This window comes from Lycorma delicatula, chromosome 9, assembly GCF_047948215.1.
Source record: "Lycorma delicatula isolate Av1 chromosome 9, ASM4794821v1, whole genome shotgun sequence".
NCBI lineage: Eukaryota > Metazoa > Arthropoda > Insecta > Hemiptera > Fulgoridae > Lycorma > Lycorma delicatula.
This window is the reverse complement of record NC_134463.1, coordinates 124,811,358-124,838,636: the sequence shown is the minus strand read 5'-3', so window position 1 is coordinate 124,838,636 and position 27,279 is coordinate 124,811,358. Positions and strand designations below refer to the sequence as shown.

The 27,279-nt window shown below is 29.9% G+C and overlaps 2 protein-coding genes across 3 annotated transcripts in view; one reads left to right on the top strand and one right to left on the bottom strand.

The window, feature by feature from the left end:
• Nucleotides 1–27,279, bottom strand: part of Vps13 (vacuolar protein sorting 13C) — a 286,208-nt gene that overhangs the window by 240,103 nt on the left and 18,826 nt on the right. The gene's annotated exons all lie outside the window — the stretch shown is intronic.
• LOC142330367 (chymotrypsin-1-like) lies at nt 1,463–27,001 on the top strand. The gene is made up of 6 exons (XM_075375593.1): nt 1,463–1,508; nt 2,825–2,883; nt 6,756–6,947; nt 13,178–13,502; nt 23,660–23,885; nt 26,896–27,001. The coding sequence occupies exons 1-6, from the start codon at nt 1,463–1,465 to the stop codon at nt 26,999–27,001; spliced, it is 954 nt and encodes a 317-aa protein (XP_075231708.1).

The window sequence follows — 27,279 nt, the reverse complement described above, 5'->3', positions numbered from 1 at the left end:
TTAAACTTTCATTTTTATAGACTTTTAAGAAGTCCACTGGCGTGTAAAATTGCAACTGTATTTTCTTCATTTCCATTATCCAGATCAGCAGTAATATTATTTCTAAAACGGAACCTCTTTCTGAGGTCCTCATATATGGTACACTCTTCTATAAGATGCTTGATTGTCAGTGTTTTATTACAAACACCGCACATTGCTCTCACTTCGCCGGTTAACAAATATAAATTTGTTAATCGCGTATGACCGATTCTAAGTCTGGTCACTGCTACTTGTTCACGGCGAGTCAACTTATAGTCGTTTTTCCATTTATAAGGAGAAGATTTTACTGTGTTTAATTTTGTATTTAATATCTGCCACTCTTACAGGAAATGCATCCAAAACATCGCAGACTGTTGCCTTTCTGGCAGCTTCGTCTGCGATTTCATTACCTGTAATACCAGCATGCCCCGGAGTCCATACAAATACGCATCGCTGTCCTCGTTGTTTTAGTACGTATAAAATGGACAGGATGTTTGCAATTAGGACATCCTTAATGTTCTTGTTCCGAATTGCGACAAGTGCACTTAATGAATCGGAACATATCAGCACTCTCTCTTCAGTGTTCAGTGTAGCGAAGAGCTTGCTGAATTGCAGTGAGTTCTGCCGTGTAGACACTGGCCACATCTGGCAGTCTCCAAACGTGGGCTTCTTCACTTACATATATCGAGCATCCAACACCATGTTCGGTTTTAGAACCGTCAGTATAAATTCTAATATGTTCTTTGTAACTACTGACGGTTGCCAAAAATTCCTGCTGGATGATCACTGCTGGTTTCTTTTTTATTTCTCCTTGATAGAGATCCAAACTTGTATTAACCGCTGGCAAGAGCCATGGCGGTATTTCTCTAGTAGAAATTGCCAATGTATCTGGAATGGCAATTTCATATTTATTTCTTAATTCGTGGTACCTAATTCCGGCTGGTCTGGAATAGGTAGCACGACGTTCGTATAATGCAGCCATGTGATGATTCGTAAACAATTTATTATTTATATGAGCAGGGAAAGCCCATATATTTGCTGCATATCTTAACAAGAGGATCTCTCTTCTATAATGTAGTGGCATTATTCCGGCTTCAGACATCAGACTAGCCGCCGGACTTGTGCGGAAAGCACCTGTTGGGTTGAAGTTTCTTTGTGTTCTCCTGGTAGATTTGGCTTTAGGATTACAAAATTCTGGTAATACTAATCAAAGCTGTCCACTATCTGTTTTTGAAAGGTGACATATCAGAGATTTTTTACAAATTTAAGATTATATTATTTATTTAAAAATTATTACATTTTGAGAACAAGTTGAAATATTGAAAAAATTCAATATATTTTGAAATTTTATTACAAAAAAGTAAAGAATTGAACCAAGGCTGCTAAAAAAAGTTTGTGATGTTTATATACATGACGCAGTATCAGTAAATGCGGCCACACGAACATGGTTCAACTATCTGAAAATTTTGATCTCAATACACCACATTCTGGTTGTCCTGAAAATGTTTATGAAACCGTTTAAAAAAGTGAGAAAGTCTGGTACATTAAGAGTCGTGATATCAGTAATTAACTAAATGTCACTTCAAATTAATTTGAAGAAGGCAGAATACAAATAAAATTAAAAAACTTGTTGGATGACGCAAGATTTAACAACAAAAATTTTAATGGAACAAATTTCCATCGGCGAATCGTTACTAAGACCAAATGAAATCAAACAATTTTTGAAACTATTCATTCCAGTGAAAATTGACAGCATTTGGCAAGGTGCTTTTAACATAACCATCACTTAGTCATGACCTTGCGGTGCCAGACTAAATTTGTTTCAGTCTAAAAAATCAGTATAAAATTGTTTACAAGAAAGGTCTGTGAAAATTACTTAACAGTTTTTCATTCAGAAAACACTCAATCTACGACGACAGTATTATTTTACCTCAAAAATGGCAAAATACGGTTGATCAAAATAAATGACATATTTGGTTTAATAAACTTCATTTCAAATAAAAAAAAATTGTTTTTTGAATTAACATAAGAAGAAAATTTTCCCCCAATCCTACATTTTTCATTTTTTTATTACGACTTAATGAATTGTTACAGCAAAATGATATACAGTTGGTTTTTTTTATTTTGTAGTTAAAAATTAAGTAATCAGTTTCATTTTTTAAAGAGTTTATTAAATAATCCATTACTACATTTGAACAAAAAACATTATTTATTACAAATAAATAACAGCTGTTAATTTTTAATTTAAAGATTTACTTTTTATTATTTTTTAGACCAAACAAAACTGTATAAATAAATTGTAAAAAAAAAGAATATTCAAAGAAATCATTTACTGACAATTTTTTTATTTAATAACTTTACTTATTGACAACAGTAAAATATGTATTGCTGAATATATATATATATATATATATATATATATGAATATATATATATATATATTAATAATGAACCAGAAAAAATGAAATAAAAATTAACACATTTTTAAAAATAAACCAGCTGATTAAAGCATCTATTAAAGAAAAAAAATAAATGTTAAAAAATGTAAACAATAATAGTAATTGATCTATTTATAATACATAAATATAACCTTATTAAGAAAAAATATGAAATTATAAATTAAACGAAAAAATCTATGAATAATATAAAACCCTGAAAAGTAATAACATTAGAAAATTTAATTATTCTAAACAATATAACACAATTATAATGCAAAAGAAATAAATGAAAATATTACAGCATATCATGTTAATATTTATATTAATTCAAAAAAACTTTGGTCGCAAAATACAAAATCGTGTCGCAGGAGGTTTAAGAGCCACTCCCGGGGAATTTCCATACGTAGCATTATCTGTACACACTGACGTGAGTAATATGTATTTAATTTTAACACAACTTTTATTTAAAAAGCATTATATATAGTAAATCCATTATTAATTTATAAATGCTACAAATGGCAACAAATAAATATAATGATCATAAGTACTCATAATATTGTTCTTTATATTTTCTAATTTCTAAAAAGGTTTCACTAAGCTTTAGCTAATTAATTAGTATGGTTAAAAAATAACAGTTCGCTGACAGATGAATAAAATTTACTGAAAAATGTAGAAGATAATTACGAAACTATTGAAATTTTAATCTTAGTAAAATGTAATAGGTCTAACCACTTTATATTTCAGAATATTTCTTCAGAACAGTAATGTCAAATATCTGTTATCATGGCCACTTTATATCTCTAACCTCATATTGAGTTTTCATCAAGGGTGACTGAACACCCTTGAAGAAAGTATAATAATCTTATTATACTTTGTAATAGCTAGCCTATATAATTATGTGATTAAAATATTCTTCTGCATTTATTACAACCTGGTGTCGACATGTATTATTTGCAAATCACAAATTAGCTTCGATCATCATAAGTCTGTCATAAACACAATATATTCGATAATAACTGTTTATAAGATTTTTCAAAATTAAAATATTGAAGATAGAAAAGTTCTTAAAACTCTACTGCTGAATATTAATAATATTTTGATCGGTCTAATTTATAATCTAGTCTGTGAATGTTTAATTATTATAATATTACTCAGACACAAATTATAATCTTAATAAAAATAACAATAATTTTTCACAAAAAACCAAGTAATGCTGCATATGCTGATGACAATCCAGAAAATACCAACAAGAATAAGCTTAAGACAAGTAAGAATTATCTTGTATAAAATTATTAAAAAAATGCTAGTACTGTATGTAAATTTTAAGTAAACATATAAATAACAATTAATATCAATTAACTTAACTGTCCTGCATTAAACATTTAAAAGACAATTTCCAAAATAAAACATTACAGCCAAAATTAGATGCATTTATTTATTTTTCTATAATAGATTTTTTATCTAAATTGTATCAGTGAGAAACTCCTGCAGGCTGTATTAGTCTTATTTAAAATTATCTCTTAAGATTTTTAAAATTTTACACAATAAGTAAATTATAAGTCACAAACAATAATTCTAATTTTACTCAGAAATTATAAATAATAAACTTTATACAAAGATTTCATACTTTTACAACTTACAAAGGAGACTAGCCTAATAGCTTTATAAATTAATAATAATAACACCATGACCTCCCCTGTACAGAGTGAATTAACTGAACAGGGCTTAGCTTCTTTTATTTCATCACACAAACAGAACACTGTTGTACTAGTTGCAAATTGAAATATGCTTATGAAGCACTTTTGCTTATATATTTGACAGTTATTGTAACTAGAACCGCTTGCTGATTCTTGGCAGTATTCACATTCTTGGGTCTCTAGGGCTTGTAAGACAGTAGCCAATCCATCCTCTTGTTCATTCAGTATAATGGTTTCAGAAAATCTATTGCCGAAACTTCAGCATTATTCTAGAATTCTTTTCACTGTTCCTTTTTTGTTATTTCTGAATTTTCCCTTTTTAAAATTAATTTGTTGATTTATATTTTTCATTTTCTTTCTTTTTCCTTCTACCACTTTTCATTAGTTGAAGCTTCTGTATATACCACAATATATTCTAAGTAATTGTTCTATATGGCCACCGCTATGTTGAATGCATCAATGGGCACAACACATCCATCCTTCTCAAATATGTTTTATAAAATCAAGACTATTCTTAGTAGTCGCTGCATTTTCTACATGATTTCTTACTTCTTGAGTATCGATAAGCGTGAATAAATTGACTTCATCTAACCCTAAAGAAAAGAATCTGATGATGCAATATCAAGAGATTATAATGCTGATTTTACTGAACCATTTTGACTGATCTCTCATACATATTATTTAAATAATCTCTAACATTACAAGAACATTAAGCTGCTACGCAATTGTGCATAAACCATATCCCAATTTATCTACAAACACAAAAGTTCAATCGGATTCCTTTGCAAATATTACACTCCTGAAATCCTTGGTGGCAAGAAAAAAAAAGAATCTGCAATTATTATAGAAAAGGACATGTTATACATTAAATGAAAAAGTGTGTTGGAAATGCACTATGGTGGCAATGTCATGTAGATTTTCTTGCTGTGTCCAAGTTCCGGTATTTTTGGAATACCCACACTTATTTATTTTTGGAATAAATTGAGAAACCCATTCCTCATGAAGCACGATTCTTCAATAATCCAGAATATGATTATGTAAACTGGGATCGATAGCATTTTCTAATGTGCCTGGTACACATTTCTAATTAATCATCGACAGAATTTTATCCACTTAATAGAATCTATCTGACAGTAATATATAGAGTACATGCAAAATATATAGAACGGGTACAATTGTTGTTCCCGTAATGTTTGCCAAATGCTCGATTCTAAAACATTTAAACAAACATTTCAACTTCTGATGATGATGATAATACGAAATAATTGTATAGTATTGATTACTTCTTAATTAATATTTGTATTTCTTATAAATTATTGCCGACCAACATCTACTAGACTTTGTTTCAAAAAACCTATTTCTCTCAGATCTCTCCACAACTTCAAATGTTACAAATTTCAATTTTTAATCATTTACTTTGGTAATTTTGTGTAGGAATTGATAATGATATTTTGCTGTGCACCCAAGAAAAAAGATAACAAATTTGGTAGTATCTATCTAATCTAGTTAATTGACCTACCTCAAATCAGAACCATTACTACTTACTTTACCATAATTAACAGCATGACTATCAACTCGCCAAATGCAAACTAGTTTGAAATTACATAAACAAAACACAAAATTATTCGCACATAGTACATAAAATTTAATTATTGATCGCAGTTATTAACAATCATGTAGCAAAGAGAAACTTTCAGATAATTTAATTTGCTTTTTTAAGCATTACTGATAATTTTCTTTAAAATGTGAGGTTTTGGGAGGGGGCTTTGCAACAAGATATAGTTCCAAGATCTATTTTATTAAATTATTAAATTTTTCATGTTAAAAGCATATAAATGCTGTTTAATTTGCGCTCCAAGAATTTCAGTGTTTATTTTATTCTAACAGCATAAATCCAATGAAGTATTTGACTAGTCATAAATTAAAAATAACATTTTTTTGTACATATTTATAAAAACCTTTCTTCTACTTATAATTATCCCAAATCAATTTTCATAGTATTGACATGCAATTTTGAATCACTGTATATATTAGTAAAATTAATCATCTAATAGATTCTGAATAACAATTTTTACCTGAAGTAAAAATGAAAAACATTGTAAAACAAAATTTTTATTTACGAAATCCTGACTTGCTCTTTATCATAGAAATATGATTTCTCAAGATCTCTTCAAAATTATAAGTCTCTTTCATAGCGGTAATGCAGTTTGTCATGTATAGAAGAAGCACTAAACAGTACACCACTACAGAATAAAACCAAATCAGGATTTTGAAAAGATTTTATTACAAATTAAAAAGGCAAGTCGTAATTTTTATTATTTTATAAAATGTATACATAATTTTTGTTAAGCTGATATGAGAATATTTTAATTAATAACGAATTGTATTAACCTAAATTAATTTTCAGTACAAACATATTTAATATTACATAAAATGAGATAAGGTATAATATTTGAATTACTGTACTCGTATATTAATTTTATATATTTTTTTCTCTTAACGCATTCTGAATTTAGTGCAGCTTTTTTTTAGATATAATCATTTGTGTGGTTTTATTTTACTGATAATGCATTTTACAGTAAAAAGAAAAAATATGTTTCAGATAAAATGTACTGCGGTCGTAATATCAGATGAATACATATTAGGAGCTGCACACTGTTACTGGACAAACAGAAGACCAGTGCGCTCAGCTGATGTTATAATAATAACAGGCCTAACAAATATAAATCAACTGCATAACGGGTACACTCAAAAAAGAACAGCTGAGAATATAATTATCAACCCAAACTTTAAGGTAATCGCTGTTAACCACCTTTATAAAAATTAGTAGTACAAATTATCTAAATAATAAGGAAGCACAGGATGTTATGTTGCGATCAAATCGATCCTAAACACAAAACAAGGACATCACTAGTCCTAATGGTTTTCCTAATTGATCCCAAGTAGGGTGCAAGAACATCACTGAGAACAGATAAAATGTATTCACAGTCCTTTTGTAAGGTAAATCCATTACTTTTTCTACATCCTGTTTTCTTTATTCATAACATTTTTTTCTCTGGACAACTGTCCACAAAATATAAATATAACTACATATAGTTATAGTATAGTTATACTATACTCTATATTACTACTATACTATAGTTATATTTTATAACTATATAAATTAGGTAGACTACTGCATCTACTGAGTCGGTAGCTGGTAGAGCGATTATTTACTTGGCGGGTCTATACTGCAGTTCTACTTTCTTTCTTGTGATTTTAGAAAGGCCTGATTCATTGAAACCTGAACTGTTTTCACATAATACACTGATTGATAACCTACACGCAAATCTGAGATTCATGAACACAGACATGCAGATATGTTAGTAAATTTTTTTTAAACGAACAGGATAAAAAAAATGTTTTCTTTGGAAGTGGGTTTCAGTCATGCTCTCCTTCTTAAATTTATACTGTTGATAACATAGTACTCTGCACATGCTATCAAAATTCCTGCATTTATATGATCCCTAATGAGCATCAATAACTGAAAAACTGGTCTGTTTCTATAATGATAAAATTAAAACAAAAAAGAGAAGCTTGCTTCTTAATAAAAATATGAAAAAGAATCTAAAGGAACAATCTAAAGAGATTACTGCCAAATTTCAGAGGTAAAGCTCTCTGAAATGCAGCAAGGTACACTACTTTACTTTTTTAAATTGATGAAAAATCCAAAATCTAAATTGTCAAATCACAAATTTGTAATCAAAAAACTTACATTTTTTTTCCAACCTATTTGTACAAACGAGGTGTTATTTTACTCACAATAAAAAAAATTTTATCTAGTAAAACAGACTTAAATATAAAAAAGTTATTAACGATTCAATAATTTAGATCGTAGCTATTTTGAAAATTTCTGTACTTATTTTGTATTAGTCATTGCATACATATACAAATTCCATTAACACATTTCAATCCATTCTCAAGATATAAATTTTTATTGCAAAAACACAAAATAAGGACAGAGGAAGAAATAAGTTACGGCCATCACTTCCTGGTACATCTATAATACCAAAGTAAAAATGGAAAAAACAAGAAAATATTTTCAAATCTGTAGATATAATTTAATTTTAAATACAAAAAATTCTCCGCTCAATTTACAATTAAGCTATTGGCAAAACTAACTTCCTCTGGAAAATAAAAATAATCGACCATCAAATTCTATTCATTCAAGAGTAAAAATTGAAAATTACAACATACAGGTTAAATGACAACCATATCTTTGAAATAAAAACTGAAAGGAACAGAGAACAGCATTACAAATGTAAAACGCTGTAAAATTACAGCACATTACATAAGTAAAATACTGTGCCAAATTAATCACTTAAAATCTTATTAGCTTTTATCAATGTGTAGAAATAATATCTGTTTACTTTTCATTATCTGCAGTAATATTCATCTTAATAATTAAATATTCTGCTCTTTTTTGCATTTTCTTCTAAATAAAAATAGTGAAGGATTACATCTTAAGTTAATATTGTGTAACGTCAATATATTTAAATGAGCTCCATGTACTCTGCACAAGCTTATTTGCATAAAAGTATTTGCATATTAGTTTACAGTTCCACATTTTAACTTGTGAACTATTTTAGCTTATGAATACTGCCATCAGTAAGGCAAATTACTTTCTACAATATGAAAAAAAGATGACCAGTTAAAACAATAATACAGCGGCTAAATTCTTGGACATTTGTCTATCTATTGCTATTTTTCTTAAAGGAAGAGTCAATTTAGAATCTGAACGTTCTACTTTTTCTGTCAAAGGAAGAATAGTACTCCTTGAATTTCAAATTTAAATAAATATTCAACATGATTACCATCCTCCATAATCAGGTCGGTTAGTTTGCCTGTCATAAGCGATTCTTTAATTTCTAGAGGAATTCGAGTTTTCATGGGAGCGTGAAAGTTGATTTAATTAAGAAAAATTATATGCAGACATGTCAATTTTTAAACAGTCTTTTCTTTAAGAAAAGACATCTCTCCACACCCCATTGTTGGCTATCAAAAATTAGATAGTGAAAATTTTCACTTTTGAATTTCTCTTATCTGCAGATAACCAGATTTAAATACTCTGGAAAATGTTACTTCCAAAAAAGATATATCCTATTTAAACAAATAAGAACACCTATATACACATTCATGGATATAAATGTGATTATAAATAATTATAATTTTTACAATAAAATTAATGGGAAAGCAGATGATGAAAAAAGTTTAATAGGTTTGCAAATCTTTAAAAATGTGATAATTTCAACCATAATTTGGTTCTACCATAATTTTGTTTCTGCTTTTTCTTTAATTAAAATATTATTTTTTTCATTTAATTTAGATAAATACCTCTTTTAAATTATAGTTTTGTCTGGTATTATTAATTTCTTATACTTCCTTTTTTTGCTTTACTTTCTTTTAATTGTTTCCTCTGAAGGTTTTTTAATTTAACCTTTTTCTTGTTTTTACTGAGGTCTATTCATGAAAACGTTTTGCTTGAGTTAATTCATAAAGTGGTTGCTGCACAGTACATTTGCAGTATTGCTTTGTAAATTGAACCTCTGCAGGTTTTTTTATGTAGTAAAATAGAAAAATATGCTTCCGCTAGAAATTATTTAAAAATATTATGGTAATTGCTTTGCTATTGAGTAAATATTGATAAAAAAAATCTACTTTATTGTTTTATTTCTTTTTAATCCTTTCACAGTAAGTAAACCGACGCTATACAAAATAAGAATGCACGATTAACAGGATAAAATGTCATACTGTATAGATCTAAGTATAAAATTATATTTGCAAATATTTCCATTACTTAGTTCATTCGGCAAAACCATCTTACCTTAGGAGAATAATTTACATACCAGAATTTGAGTCTATACTTTATGTAATAGCTTAAATAAAAGTTATCTAAATAAAGGCAATGTTTCTGTTGAAAGTTAAATCCAAAGAGCTGCTGCTTCCTTCCCTCTCTTTCATGGCTTCTCTAATTAACAGCTTTCCTACTACCAAATTTATTTTACACACTCAACTGTGTAGTGAAGATGATTATTTGAAGACTTCAAATTAAATTAATTCTTTTTAAGCTATTAAAATGAGCAGAAATATATTTTAAGAAAATCTATTAAACCAAAAGAAATTTTCATGTATTTTTCACACAAAAAATGAAGTTCTATTGCTGTTAATTAATTAACGATATGGATAATCTTATTTATAAACAGTACAAATTAAAATTTTTATTATCAATTCTCTTTATAAGTTCAATGTAATTCTGATATAGAAACCCTTAATCAGGTTGAATTCGACCCCTTAAACATGTAATGTATATATAATGAAGGTAAATCAGTGAAGGAAGCTCGGTCAATGATTAAATTTCAAAATTTAGACCATCTGTTGTAACTGCTTTATAAGTTTCATCATCATAAGTCAGGTAATTAATTTCTTCTTTTTTTTTTAATGAAGTTTAAAACAAAATTATAAATGAAAACAAAGTCTGTTTAACAAATATACTCATATATACAAAAAAATAAATAAATAATGCACATTTCACTCATGTCGGCTGCTTATTTATTAGACAAATTAGTGAAGTATACTGAAGGGAAAGTTTTTGTCAAATCACCAGTAGTAGCTTCCACTCCAGACCAACAACATTCACTATATGGTCTGGGGTGACATAAGAACAAAGCTGAGATATGCCTTTTCACCTCCAGTAAAGCCCATAATGGCTAGGTGTGGAGGGGATGGCGTGGCAACTGAAATTGCCCCTATATGGGCAATGATTGATGACTGCCCTATAGGGGTGTCTTCCCCTATGGAGTCTGGATGACATTATTTACTATTTCTAGTCTGTCCCCCAGGGAACACATTAGTTACTTCACTATAATCACAATTAAGTCTATAATTATGCTTATCGTAATTAGTTTGTCTGTCTCTGAACCATTTTCTGACTGCTGAATACCTTCGTGCTTTTCTACTTATCAAGTGTGTTGACTTTTGATATAATTTTTTTATAATTTATTTCCCAGACATCTTGCTTACATAAAAAAAGGAAGAAAACATTATAACACAAAAAAAGGAAATAATATTATAAATATTATGGATGTAATGGAAGAATTTCCATAGCAATCATCAGCCAGAGAAATCTACAATAATCCCTGTGGAAACAGTGCTTACTATATTGCCGATATGAATATTATTATTGTTGGTATCAATTACTACTGACAATTTATTTTGCATTTACTTAAATGTTTACTTCATTAATCTAATCTTGCTGCAGAGATCATTTTGCTAAATCAAATAAACTACAATGAGCAAGATCTACCTTGACAGAACTAACATTCACATTAATAAATTTTAAGTAAATTTTTATATGTGTAAATTAAGTTTATATTGTCAAAATTTAGAAAGCTCAATTCTCATGAACGATGCAATTGGACTGCAGGATTCAGATTAGCCTCTTTCTATCTGTGACATCCAGGTAGAAAGTCCAACAGGACTTTCCTGAACATCCTCAGATGTTGAACATCCTGAACATCAGTACAGTATTTCCTCTACTGTGTAGTCGATATAGTGCTGCTGCCTACACTGTTTAAGACAGCTCACAACTACTGCGCATCTATAAGTTTATAATTATATACTATTATACTAATATACAAAGCGATTAAAAAATGTAATAAACACTCTTGATGGTACAAAAGAGTAAGACTCACTTGTAAGGCCAAATAACATCATAGGAATCTAACAATTTTAAAAATGAAATATAAAATATAGAATTTCATTCACCTAACTAGGTTTTAATATATTATTAAAGTAAATATAATGCCATTTATTGCTGTAAATAATATATCACACAAATGCCCTCCACAATTTCTATGCACTGCTGTGGTCTATCTTGCAGATTTCCAATTTCTGCTTGCACTATGTTCATCTGAGACAGTTTCTGTTTATTCTTGCTTGAAAATCTCCTCCTTTATAAATCACATGCATGAAAACATCTCCAATGATCATGTGATGCTCTAGCAGTGCGAGCTGTTGATCCATCCTGCTGAAACCACATCACAATTCAAGCCGTTCGCAACAAAGTAGTTCGGGAGTAAGGAAATCTTACATCATCATTAATGTACCATTCAGAATATACTCACCACCTGCCCTTCCTTTTCAAAGAAATATGGCCCTGTGATTCCAAAACTTTCCAGAGCACACCAGATAGTTAAATGTGTACAGAGAGCAGGCTGCACACAAAGCCCACTAGGATTTGTATCAGACCAGTAACATAAATTTTTAATCGCTGCACCTGATAATTTAAAATGCCTTTCATCACTCATTAGCAGGTCCATTTCATCAAATGGTCCTGCCATTAAATCTTTTAATAAAATTTGCACAAAAAGTCGTTCATTGACACAAAAAATGTAAAATTCTTCTGACACTACTGTGGGATTAACAAAGGCTGCAATGTGCTTTCTGATTAAGCACCGAAGGCCTACGTGACTGTCAATGTTTGGAGTTCTCACAAATTGCACAGGACCTGGTGGCTTATTTTTCATTGCAGAGGTTGTAATTTGGAGATTTATTATCCATTTGGCATAATGACATAGAATATTAAACTGCCAGATAGAATAATTGTTGTAAACACAACCACATCACTATTTCTAAAATACATTTCTACTGAACACATGGTGTATAGCAGTCCTCTGCTCCACTATTGAAATGACATCCAGTATGCAAGGTAAAGCTACTTCAATTCCTGCCTAAACATCAGGGTTGGCAACTTATTTTGCTTTAAAAATCATCAGGGTTCCTTGACTCACCTGTCAATGGGAAATCACTTTACTGGTTCATATAAAGCCCAGAGAGCCTTTTTATTCTACAGAACAGCTACACAATGTACAGACACACAGCCTGTCTGTAACGGACAAGCGATCAATAACTACCGCATAATTTATTAAGTTATCATCAACAATGTTATTAAAAGCTTAACCAATATGGTTTATTTCATTTTTCCAGGAAAGAAAACTCGGCCGTTATGATGTAGCATTAGTTAAGCTCATGATGCCATTGCTGTTCGATCTTTATACATCACCTATACCGATGGATAATAGACCTTTTCCTGTCGGAAAAGAGATACCTTGCACAGCGATTGGATGGGGTGACATCGAAAAGAATGTAGAAGCAACAAATTTAGTTAAATTAAATGTGAATGCGGAACATTCTAAAGAAGCCTGTCACGGGTTAACAAAACAACAATATTCATCTTTGATCTGCGTCACAGAACCGAGCAGCGGAAGAGGTTTGTGCGATGGAGATTCTGGAGGACCATTAATATGCGACAGTAAGAATGATTTAATTATTGTATTTTAATGTTTTATTACAGAAAGATTTTGTTTCATATTATGTTTTTTGTAACGTGAGCATTAAGATGCTTAAAATCTGCACTCTTACTCATTTTGCTCCTTTTCTAATTTCCCTATTTTCTTTTATTCAATACGTTAATACAATAGCGAGCAAATTAATCCGAACACAGATAATTTAATAAAAAGTAACTTTATTTAGAAAAAAAAATCATACTTGTACAATTTGTAAATATTTAGTAATTAAATATTTCCTCCTTTATTCTTTAATCACCTCGCATCATGATTTGGCATCATGACAAGTGTAATACACATTTTTTTTATTTCTTCATCATGAAACCATACCAATATTATTGCTCTAATGAGATCAATTTTTGTGGTACAATTTAATTTCGAGAGTTTTTTTTGTTATTGCCCAAAGATTTTCAATTAATTGGGTTTGAGTCTGTGGTGTTGCCTGGCTAGTCTTTTGTTTCATTCATTGAAAAAATTGTTCACTTTTTTGGCATTTTGGCATGATGTCAGATCTTGTTGGTGGAACATTCCATTGCCTAGAGGGAATTTGTTTTGGTTGTGTTGTAACCATTTCTTTAACATTATTGATATATCCTATCCATCACGTTTCATTATACCATCTGCAGGAAGTAATGAACAAAGGCCTTTGAATATGAAAAAACCCCAAAACATTTTTTCTGTGAATGTTTAAATGATTGTTGAATATCAGCCGGTGCTGTATTTTCATCTGATACTTTTCTTCTAATGAGTGAAACCCTTTGTCCCTGAATATAAATATTGTGGCTCATCGGAAAACATAATACTTTTCCAGTCTTATTTGGTCCCATTAGCATGTGCTTTGGCCCACAAGAACCTTTTTTGCACATAGTTGGTTAAAAGATGCTTTTAACCAACGAGCTTTCCATCCAGCTGCAACAGTTGTCATGTGAAAACCTGCTCCACTGGCTTCTAATTCTCAATTTAAGTCCACAGCAGATTCAAGTTTATTTTTTCTCACTAATAAAACTGACCCTTGTCAGTGTTAGAGTAGCTTTTCTTTTATGGTCACACTCACCTTTCCTTTGAAGGGTAAAGGAACCAGTTTCTTTAAATTGTTTTAAAATAGCAATCACCGTCCCTAGGCCAATACCACACTCAGAAGCTATTTATCCATCGTGTCATACTGGTAATGCTTAGAAAAAAAAAAATTTTTAGATGCTTTCTTGAGTTATGTCCATATTATTATATATTCAAGACACACAGAACAAAAAGTACAAACAAATAATTCTATAATAAAAAATCAAATAACTTTCTCAAGACACTATTTACAACATGAAAATTGTTAAAAAACCAAAAATAATAATCTCACATTACAAAGACAACTTAAAGAATGAGTGTGGTCAAACAATATAGCCACAACATTAAAATAAACAAAAATTCCCTGAGTTCAGATTAATTTACACGCTAGTGTACATCAATAAAAGCATAACATACTAAAAATATATTAAATACTTTATGAAAAAAAATAAGAAGCTCTTTCTTAACTCAGAATTAAATGTAAAATTAAATGTAGAAAGAATAATTTCTACAAAATGATGTCAAAATAGAAAAGAATGCAGAAAATGTTGGCACCCTTAATCAAATCATCGACATTAGCTTACCTTAAGAATACTGTTTAAAATAACTTTGTTTATTACATGTAGTCAAATGAGATATAAGATGTCACAAATGGTTCTACTTGAAAATTAAAAACTGTTGAAAATAAATTTAGATTTCATAAATCTGATTTGTTAGGATTACTTATAACTATTTATCTTTTCATAAATCAATTTATTCATTTTCATAATCTAATTCTTGATGAAAGGCTCAGCTGATAAATTTTGCACACTAGTGTGCTACACGGAGACAAAAGGTATTATCGAGTTGGGCGTAACAGCACATGATAGCTAAAAATCGCCTTCTACAAACTTGCGATAATACGTTGAAATCTGTTTTACCGATTTGTGATCAAATTTTTAACAGCAGAAAGTGGGAATCCTATGAATATTTTTCATCGTTTAAAAGCAGTTTATGGTAAAGTGAAACTGTTGACAGGAGTACTGTGAATAGGTGGGCGTTGAAATTTCACAAATGTGAAGCTGGTAAAGAGACAACTGAGGATGCACCTCGCAGCAGACGACCAGTTTCTGTGACTGACAAGAAACATCGAAAGGAAGTGCTTCAAAGTGACTGGCGAATCACCCACCAATGCATCGCTATTCAGTTAGGCAGGCATATCTAAAGAATGAGTAGGCAACATTACCGTAAATGATGGGTATCACGAATGAGTAGGCAACATTACCGTAAATGATGGGTATCATGCAAACTCTCTGATGGCTCTCCGCAAGCTGAACTTTGAGCATATTTCGCATCTGTCATACTCGCCAGATTTGGCTCTTGCGACTTCCACTTCTTCCCCCATCTCAAAAGGGATCTCAAAGGTAATCATTACACCACCGAAAATGATGTGAAGAAGTAGCCACTTGGATCCGGGAAAGACCACCAGATGTTTTCAGTGACTGAATGCTAAAATTTGTCACATGTTGGGACACGTTGGGAAAAACGTATCGGTGTAAATGGGGATTATATTGAAAAATAAATACTGTATTTTGTAACTAAGATATTGCACTTTTATCTATTTTTTATTTCATTCCAATATCTCTTCCCACGCTACGCATACATGTGCAAAATTTATCAGCCGAGCCTCATATACATCTAGAGCCAAACAAAGAGATTTCAAAAAAGAGGACCATAAAGTCTGATTAATTTGGTGCGACTGATCTAAGTTTTAGCTCTGAGGAGATACCTTTTCCATATATAAACTCAGATCATATATGTGATATTAACTGAACTACGGCAAAATTTAAATTCAAGTGCTTACTACAATTTGAACAAGGTCCAAGGTAATAACTAAAACAGACCTCTCTTTGATTATATTATCCCAAGTAGATGGTGAATACTGGAGGAAAGCTACATACCTCCATAAAATGGTTTTTTGAGAGTGCAAGATGTATCATCCTAATCTGTGAGGCCCTATAATGAAAGCAATCCCACATCTATGGAAATCTTTTTGGTAATATTGACAATCACGGTCAGCATAAGAATTTCAGGTAGCCATTAGAGATAAAGTTTCATAGTTCATGGCTTTGATGCCATTAGGATATTATAACAGTAAACTAATGAATAAGTGTGAAGTACAGTCTCTAGTTGAAAACATTTTTTTTTTAAGAGATAACTCTATAGGACGGGCAACAGATTATTATTTTTTTTGAATAAACATTTATAATTTTTTTTTTCATGCAGACAAGCAACCAAAAAAAGAAACCTAACCTCTGGTTTGAAACTTTCTTCTTACTGGATCAATATGACTGCAAATGATTAAATCACACAAAATATATATTATATCAACCCACTGCCTGAATTAACCTTCCGGTGTTAACACACAAATGTCACATTGAAAAGAAGAGTATGTAGTCATTTCATAACTCTATCAGGTGGATCAGTTTTGTTACAAACAGTTCATGGAATGACTAAGTGGGGACTAAGTGGGATCAGATAAATCAGCTATTTTCAGACTGTCTAGATTTCATGAAATATATGTTTTATTGATCATAAGCATATATAAGTCATATATCGGTTTTTTGAGAAATCAAAAATATTCAGTATAACTCTTTACTACAGTTACTCAGTAAAGTTTACCAAAAAAACTTTAAGAATTATTCAACAATAAAAACAAAGAAATTATACATGCGTATTAGATTAAAACAATGTATGAACTTTTAGAGTAGAACCTGATCTTACAGGTGATTTCATTGTTCGGGTGATTTAGACATATCAATTGACAGTAGACATTCTTTATTTAGATGAAGCTCAGTTTCATCTTGTATGGATCAATTAAGAACCAAAATGTAATGGATAGAGTACAGTTTAAAAAAAAGACTTGCTTTTTTTTAAAATCAATACGTGTAGTGCAATTTTTAAACAAACGGTAACTGAAAAACATTTTTAGGAAATAAAAATGAATTTATAGCGGGAAAATAAAAATCCTATAACATATCACACTCTTAATTTTGGTATCATAACTTTTCCATGAGCTATGACTTCCACATTCCAATTGGTTTTTTTTTTTTATTTATATATGTTCACGGTCAAACTGTAAAATTAAGAAAAGCAAATTTTAAAATTTTATTTTATTTCTTTACTTAATCTTCAGTCGATTACTACAACAGTTACATGAATTTATTCTATTTCTTGTGAAAATAAATTCATCCACAAATAAATGAAATGCATTATATGTCAATCTTCAACGGTATGATTAATATCTAATCCCAACTCGCTACTACTTCACATTATTATCAACAGTTTATATATCTAAGTCACAAAAAAATCTTCTTGATTAGAACTGTACTAACCCTCCTAGTAAATGGCATTCCCATGCAAATTTTAAATTCTTCTAGTGCTAAGTTGAGGACTGTTATACCATCTGAATGTCAATATGTATTTATGTTTTCTTGTTCAACAACAGGTTGTTGTACAGGACATTTGTATAAATAATCATTGGAAATGATCTGTTAATATATAATAAACAATCATAAGCCGAGTTAAGTTTTGATGTTGGGAATTCTTCTGTTTGGAGATCTTCATTGATATGTTTTGCAGCGCAGGAATTTTCATTACTAAAAATTGTAAGTGAAAATAATATCTTGTTCATATGAATAATGAAATGGCAAATTAGTATATACATGGGACATTTAGTTAAAATGTGTAAAATATTAAACCGAGATAGTAATATGAGTTTCACTGTATTTGAATTAAATCTAAATACGGTGTATAAACTGTCAATGATTAATCTAAAATAATTAATACAAATCATTTGTGATTTTCAACAAAACTGCATAAATGATATGAAACCAAATGAAATGAGTGTTGGTTGACTTTATACTCCACATTTATTTATTTTAAAATATCTGCAGAAATGCTCAGCAATTAATTTTTTTTCAATTTTGTATTAAATTCAAGTTTAAAATTACAACATTTTCTGCATTCTTCTAATAACATTACATTTTTATATTAAAAAAAGTTTTTAAGCTTGCCTCATCTAACTACAATAATCAACATGAACTCGTTCACTGAAAATTGATTTGGCCACAGGGTATTTGACCTTATTTATACAGTTTTCAATTTCATAGACCCTACATTTGATGGCATTCCAGGTGTTGTTGAACCATCATTTACTGCTTTATTTAAAAGACCTAATATGCTTCTTACTGGTTTATTTTTATCAACCTACTTAAATTTAAATTAATTCTTCATAAATTTTATCGTTTCTTAAAAATCAATTTTATGAAACTAAACAAATATTTTGATCAGTTTTAAAATATACTTAAATATACCGCTAATTTTGTCTTATTATTTGCGAACACAAAGATATACAGTGTTATATAAGAAATCTGGGAAAAAAACTGAAAATGAACGAATATATAGACTTATATTTTAACAAACTATTTCTTTCTTTAAAACTTAGAATATACCTATTCCTAATTCATGTTTTCTAGTGGAGCCCCTTTCTTTCTTTATCCTGTTTAGCCTCCGGGAATTAATGTTCAGGTGTAAATGAACCGTAGTTAATTTGAAATAACTACCAAAGAACACTGGAATCCACAAGCTAGTATTCTAACGTATAAAAGTAACTGCCTTTATTAGGACCCGTTTCTAGTGGAGATTCATATCCATCTGCTGCTATGTTGAATTTATCAGAACTATATTTATCACAATAAATAAGTACACAAAAAATGTATAAATTAGTACACAAAAAGTTTCACCAAAATATGTCTATAGGATAAAACCAAAAAGAAAAGAAAAAAGTGTATTGAATATTCCAAATGGTTTGAATTTTAAATCCAAAAATACCGTATCATAAATGTCAACAATCATTAGTTATTAATATGTGCACTTACTCTATGGATAAAATATTTTGTTTTCCTGAGCTGTGGGTGAAACAGGCACTCGACTTCACAGTATTCCTTTTCCCCCTCAGATCATCCTTCTCACCACCACATTTTATCTTATTTTCAAATTAGATTAAAGATTATCATGACCTACTACTATTTGTGGACGACATGAAAATTTTAAGAACACAGGAAATAAGAAAGGAACACAGAACATGACAAGCAAATTAAAAAAACTTCCTCATTCAACTGTTGGAGTAATTTTCTATTACTTTCGGAAAATGATGACAATTATCATAATAACACATGTCATGGTTACATGTCATACATCAAGAGATAATAAACAAAATGTTGTCAAAATCTGGGCTCGCATTTTAAAACATCCTGAAAAATAAATTCTGTTTAACCTTAGATATAGTATACACAACTACAGCCCGCCACTTGCTGAACCCACACCTGCCTGCTTAAATTACTAGCTAGCTATTAGCATTAGCTAAATGATGTACTTGTTGCCGGGGCCAGAAGTCGGCAACTGCTTTCGGTATGGGACAAATCAGTCTTTCTCGCATGATTATTGCTGCTTCAACTCGGCTAAATATTATTAAAGATAATGGGGTACTGTTTCTCCATTTTGCACTACCCCACTATTTCAATTATTTGGGTCCAATATTTCAACAATAATATTTTTACTGCCCGACTCCTGGCCACCTTGTTAATGTGTTCAATACTGATGTTATTGCACACAGCTATTACAACGGTTTTTTTAAATTACTTTTCATACCATGCAATTGATATGAGCTGTTTACTTTCATGTGGCACTCATGTAAATGACAGCATCACTGTATGTGATATGTGATCACTGTTAAATAATTGCTTGTTATGACCCTTCACACATCATCTATTCATCTATTCATTTTTGTTGTAACAGTGCAAAGATTATTTCTTCATTTAACCCTAAATATCCATTTTCAACTATTAAATCCGGTTGCAACGAATGGAATGAAATGAGTAAATAAAGGTAAATAAAGTAAATAAACAGCACTGATATTACAAGCAGTTTTATTATCTTTGCATTCTTGGTGATTGATGCATTGTAATATAATAGCGAATATATGAAACCATATATTATCGTTAAAATAATGACAGTTAAAATAAGGAGACAGTGAGTCATACAGCAAACAACAACTGGCTTCCTGTTATTAAACAAGTACCCTTACTTTAAAAATATTGTAATTGGTCTAATTTGGGCATGTAATTTCACTGGGAATGTCTTGATGTTTTGACACCTAAGAATCCCAAAACACTGTGAGTTTGGTGTTATCATCTAAAATCACTGATTTTGACCAAACTTGGTCACATTACTTTTATATATGGGGCACTGATGCCATTAAAAATGGCATCATGCAAAAACGTTTTTTGCAAAATCACACTCCCACCCCAAAAAATTCTATTGTCTGCTACTTGACATATGTCTTGTATGTCTTATGTGACATCACAGGTGAGTGGTAGAATTTATAAATGAATAATATTTAAAGTGTAAAAGAGTAACTCAGTCTGGCTGGGGGGGTCTTGATGATCGCCTGTAAGCATTAAGCCTCACGGCTTGATCGTACTAGCAAATGTTCTATGCAAATTGTTAAATTACTTTAGTTTAGCTAGTGCCATCACTGCTGGTACCCATGTGAATTAAATTAAGTTGTGTGTGTACACCATGCATCAGAAACAACTGTGTTGTCAGCTTTTTTTTTATCAAGAAAGTCTAGTAAAATATTTAAATAGAAATATTTTTATATATAAACCGGTTGTACGCATAGAATTATATAATAATAATAATAGTTAGTGAAGTGAATAAAAACCAGTACGTACTTTTACTTGCAATTATACAAGTGTTTACTTGCAGTTCTGTGAATAAACAATGGTAAACCAAATACTTGACAAGTTTTCTCTCTTTACTTGTAAAACAGGGAAGTGAATAACCTTTACTTATCAAGCGTTTACTTGTAACTACACGCAATTACTGATTCTGGTCAGACTCTACTTAAAACGGTCAGACTCTACTTAAAACAAGTGAATAAAATCCTAAGTTTGTAAGAGTATTCAAGTATTTACTGGTAGAATTTCAAGGTAGCTAGTAACCTTATCAAATTTTTTATACTTGGTATGGCTGCCTTTGTCAACATTCATCAACCAAAAACTTACAAAGAAAGGGCGAGTTTTGAGTCCAAGAAGATATGAAGAACTAATTCGTTTTGCATCGTTTTGCAAAAGAATCAGTTGAATTTTTGACGAACGCTTTTTTGGAAGAAAGTAATGAAAAGCGAGGAGGTGTTCTGTCGTCAACAGAAGATGGAAGTAAGTATTTTTGCGGTACTTCTCAGACCCTGGATTTCAAAACTGTGTCAGTGAAGACTTCGGGATTCACCGTTCTACAAAACTTTCGATTAAGTTCTGAATAAATAAATGAAACTGAGTGGACTCACTTTTCCACAGAATGCCTATGAGTTAAATGAAGCGAAGAGGAAATGGAGTTCTCGCAATGCGGAGCTGTGGATTGCACGCACTTTGAATCACAACATGTAATTCCACTGAAAAAATCACTAGCGTTGATGCTTCTTGGCCAGGTAGCACCCATGACAGTCGCATTGGAAACGGAGCAGTGTTTGCCAAACCATGGCTAAATTTAATGGTATGCCTTTGCCACAGTGGGAATTACCCCATGGTTAATAACATCTTTTAAACCAGCAGGAAACAGGCACGATAAACAGTGTTCAATAAACAAACAACATTCTAAAGAAACATTCTAAAGAAACACATTTTTGGTGGTCAACTTAAGATACGGTTCCCAATATTAGCGAATCTTGTTCGTGTAAAATTGGGAAAAATTGGAAAACCTTATTTGTGTATTATAATTTCTATGAGGGTTACGGATTTATTTATTATTTACAAAAATAGCTTATCTTACTAGCAACATATCGTTGTATGAAACACATAATAAATTATGATATACCGCATACAAAAAAAAGAAGAATACGTCACTTTTACTTGGTCTATAAATATCTTTTCTGACAAATGATATCGGTAAAGATATATTATGTGTATGTATTATGTATTATGTGTTACATCATGTAACACATAAAGATTCGTAATGAATAAGAGTATACAGTAAAAATGGTTTTTTGACACTCTGAATAGCCTTTTGAGTGGTGAGAGTTATTAAAACGTAGTTTTCTGAATCTACGTTCACTTATACTAACATATGTTACTGATTTTTAATGATTTTAACGTAACTTAATGATTTTTCATTATATTTTGCCCAATTTTGCTTGAAAGTATGATTTTTAAAATCAGCAAACTATGTTTCATAAACACAAAGCAAAAAAAAAAAATATCGCTAATAAAAAACACAGTAGAAATGCGCGAAAAAATTCTGCAATTAAATTATCGTAATTTTTGAGGCAATCAGATACCAACATATTTTCGCGGAGCACTAATCAACCGCAGATCATTGTGATGGGAAAAGGTTAAAACAAAAGAAACGTTTGATGTATTGACCAACGTGTCTGAACATGATGATGTACAGGTATCAAGTATTTACTGGATAAGTAAAAGCAAAATGCAAAAACTACTCGCAAATAGCAAATACTTGGACAACTACAAATGTTACAAGTATTTACTTATAAGTATTAGTAAAAGGTTATTCACTTAGTCTCAAGAGTTTACTTTACTTGACCAGTATTACTTTAAAGTAAAAAGTATATAGTTTATTCACTTCACCAAGTGTAGCGTACAATAGTGTACGTTAGAAGCTTCATTTAAACCTATAAATCAGATAAAACTTCTGATTCAATAAAGTTCTGATGTATCAAACAAAAACAGTTAAAGAAAATTTTTTCCAATAATGTTTCATTATGGCATGCAATGTTACATTACATAAATCTTGGTTTTATTAAAAATTTTAAATTTTTAATATTTGCAAAAACATCTTCCCCTTCCCATTAGATGGGACATTAAATTTTTATTAGTTTAATTAAATACATTTATCTTAAAAAATAATAAGTTAAATTAAATATCTAATTTAAAAAAAAAATCATCATTATTAATTAATAATTAATCTGTTTTGATTAATTACTAATTAATGATGAATATTTTTTGAACAGATCATCTAGTTGGCATTGCACATCAAGTTTATAAGGAACTGGAAGATAATGACAGCGAGTTGGATCTCGAATGTGGAATGAAAGGACTTGTGCACACTTTTATGTTTATTTGCAAACATTTAAATTGGATTCAAAACTATGTAAAAGATGCACCAAATCAACCGACAGAATGTTACAGACACATCCAAAATAATCCATCAACATCAAAAAAATCAAACAACAACATGCCAGAAAAAAATATAAGTAATGACTATTATGATTATTATTATTACTATTATTAAAAAAAATATATTTATTTTGTAATTTTGTAATCTATCTGTATATGTTTGTTATATGTTATTGTAATGTTATAAATTTGGAAGTATTCTAAACTTACAGAAGTGCCTTTTATATTACTATGAACCACATAAAAAAAAATATATAGCAAAAAATGTAAAAAAACTTTGGATGTTAAAAAAATTAAAAATTAATTTGCTTAACTTTACTATAATAAACAATAAATGTTAAGAATGAATAGCCTTTGCTATTAACAATTTAGCCTTTGCCAAGCAGGCTAAATCCCAGATTGTGAGTGATTGTTAATCCCAGATTAACAAATATTATGAGTGCTTCAGCCCCACTTTTAAATTAAATTATAAGTTTTAGCCATCCCATAGGGAAAAAATAATGGTGTTTTTTTTTCTTTAGGGAAGTTTAAAGCTTTCCAAGCATGAAATGGTCAACACTCAAATTCTAAATTCTAATAATTTCAGGGTTGGAGAATCTTCACTTCATCTTCTCATAGAAGATCTGGCAACTAGTATGCTTTTGAAAGGTGACACCACTCAGTATTTAATAATACATTTAATAATTCTATTACAAAATACAAAAAAGGACAAATTAAAAGGGACATACTCAGGCTAATATGTGGTATAAAATTGGTGTTAACTACCTTGCTCTGTCAGCCCATGATACGTGACATCAATAACGTAGTAAACACCAACAATGTCAGCCCATGATACGTGACATCAATAACGTAGTAAACACCAACAAAGATCATTTGAAGATAGTAAATAGTTTAAATAGTTTCTAAATCAGAATGAAATCAAGCTTGGCTGGGAAGTTGGTTGGCTTCAAAAGAGGCCTGTAAAATGGTTATTTATCACACTTTTTTGTCCAGAAATCACAGAATATTAAAAGAGCACATAAAAATTTTGTTTAATAAAAATTTACTTTTGCAATAAAAAATTAAGAAACCTTTTTCCCAACCATATATTTTGAAACAGATTTTTGTTTGATTCATTATGAAAAAGAAAATAATGTAATTAATAAATTAGGTATTAATAAACATTAATTTCTAAGAAACACAAAGACATAAGAAATACTTCAAATTTATTTGAATTTATATTATTTAAATTTTATTATAAAATGCAATTCATTATCTAGATTTATAATAAAAAAGCAATATTATAACAGTAATTAGTGACAGCTAATTTATCAATAACCAGTACTTCCTATTCAAAGTGAATGTACTGAAATTTGGCTCAAAATTCAGTCTTTCTCCTTATTTTAGAAATAGAGCATCTACATGAATATGTGAAACACAAGAATAAGTTGAAATGGCCACAGTTTTGAAATATAAATGTATTTATTGTTATTATTGCAAGATTTTTTTCATAAAAAAAAATTAATGTATTGTACTTTAAATAGCATCAGTTTAAAAAACATGAAAGACCAAAAAATAAAGCAATTTTGGATACATATATGTAAGGAATTTTTGTGTTTGTTTTAACAACCCTCCTGAATCACGTGTGTTTTTTTAATCATTTTACTTTAGCAGATGTTCAACAATGAAATAAAAATTACTCGCGCTTGTTTTACTTCACAAATGATTGGTACCCACAATTAACAACCCTCCTGAATCACGTGTGTTTTTTTTAATCATTTTACTTTAGCAGATGTTCAACAATGAAATAAAAATTACTCGCGCTTGTTTTACTTCACAAATGATTGGTACCCACAAAATTCCCATAATGGCATTGCTAAGGTGTGATGGTTTGTGATTCCCACAAATGTTAAAGTACTGCTATAACAGTGTCATACATAAGCTCAAATGACAATTCAACAGCATGGTATTATTGAATAGATGGATAATAAACAGCTAAATTCTAAAATAATTCATTTTGCATTCTCTTTTTTAAAACATATTTAGATAACCAAAGCTTAGCAATTAATCAAGTTAGTTTATGTTGGTTACTGAGAAAATGTTCACTTCATAATGATTAAAAAAAAAATTAATCATGGTTTATAAATTGCAAGGATGTATAAAAAATAAAGAAACATGAAACAAAGCTGCAAGGTGGTTTCTATATGCAAGTGAATAGCTAATTTAGACTACATAAGGCATTTTTAATAGAAAAGAAACTTTTTAGATGTAAGGATAATTAATCAAAAAATCTCAACTTCAATGATTACCAACCTAATCAAAATTCATTGATGAATTGACTGAATTCATCAATGAATTGATGAATTGATTGAATTCATTGATGAGCGTGACTCCAACCACTGTCATTTTATCCTCATTTAAATGCTTCTACCTTCAATATGTTACACCTGAAGGCTTTACAAGTGTCTGCGAGTCATGTAAAGACTAATATACTTTATTCATTAAATAAGAATGAATCTTAGAAATTACAGATACAGATATTTTAAGGTAGAAGATATGAATATCTCTTTCAAGAAATGAACATATGAAATAAAATCACTGTATGGTGTAAACATTTCATACATCTATGAACAATTTGCCATACACCAATTTCCTACTGTACACTAAATACCCAAAATTACAAAAAAATAACAATCCAATCTTAGAAACATAAAGATAACAAAATATAAGAATTATTTTGTAAAATTTTGTAATTTTTTAGAGAGAAACAATATGCAATAAACTACACGGTATAAAAGAAAAAAATTGTAAAATTCACACAATTTATAAATATAAAGATTTTATACTGATAATATTATTAAGAAAGTAATTTTATAACAGTATTCAGTTAATTAAGGCTGTATTCAAAAATGGTAATTCAATGACGTGGATATGGAATCTTATATGTAGTACACTCCATGTAAAAAAAACTTTCTTACATGCAAATGTAAGAAAACTTTCTAAAGCAAATGATTCATGAGCAATTCAGTTTTCGATTAACTGAAGTTCTAATTTGATGAATTACTTATTTTAATGCTATATAATTAAAAAGGACAGAGTATCAAAGAAAAGATGTAAGTCTATTAGCACCAAATATAGAGGAACCTTACAGAAAAAAATATTTTTCTACAGCAGCAAAAGGCAAACAAGAAAGATGAAAGGAAAACAATAGAGCCTCTGTTGAATAAGTACAGTATTATTAGTATTACAGGTCGAAAAAACATAAAAAAAACATAACAGCGAGTCGATAAAGTTCGAAATGAAGGCAAATTTGCAAAGAAGAGAAAAATTTGGGGAGATCCTTATAAAGAGAGCAACGCTATTACAGTCATGATTAAACATCTAAGAGTTTATTGAATTTTGTAGTAACATGATGTGCAAATGCTAAAAACTTAATAACAGAGTTTGTAAGCGATAAAAGCAAAAACTACTAATT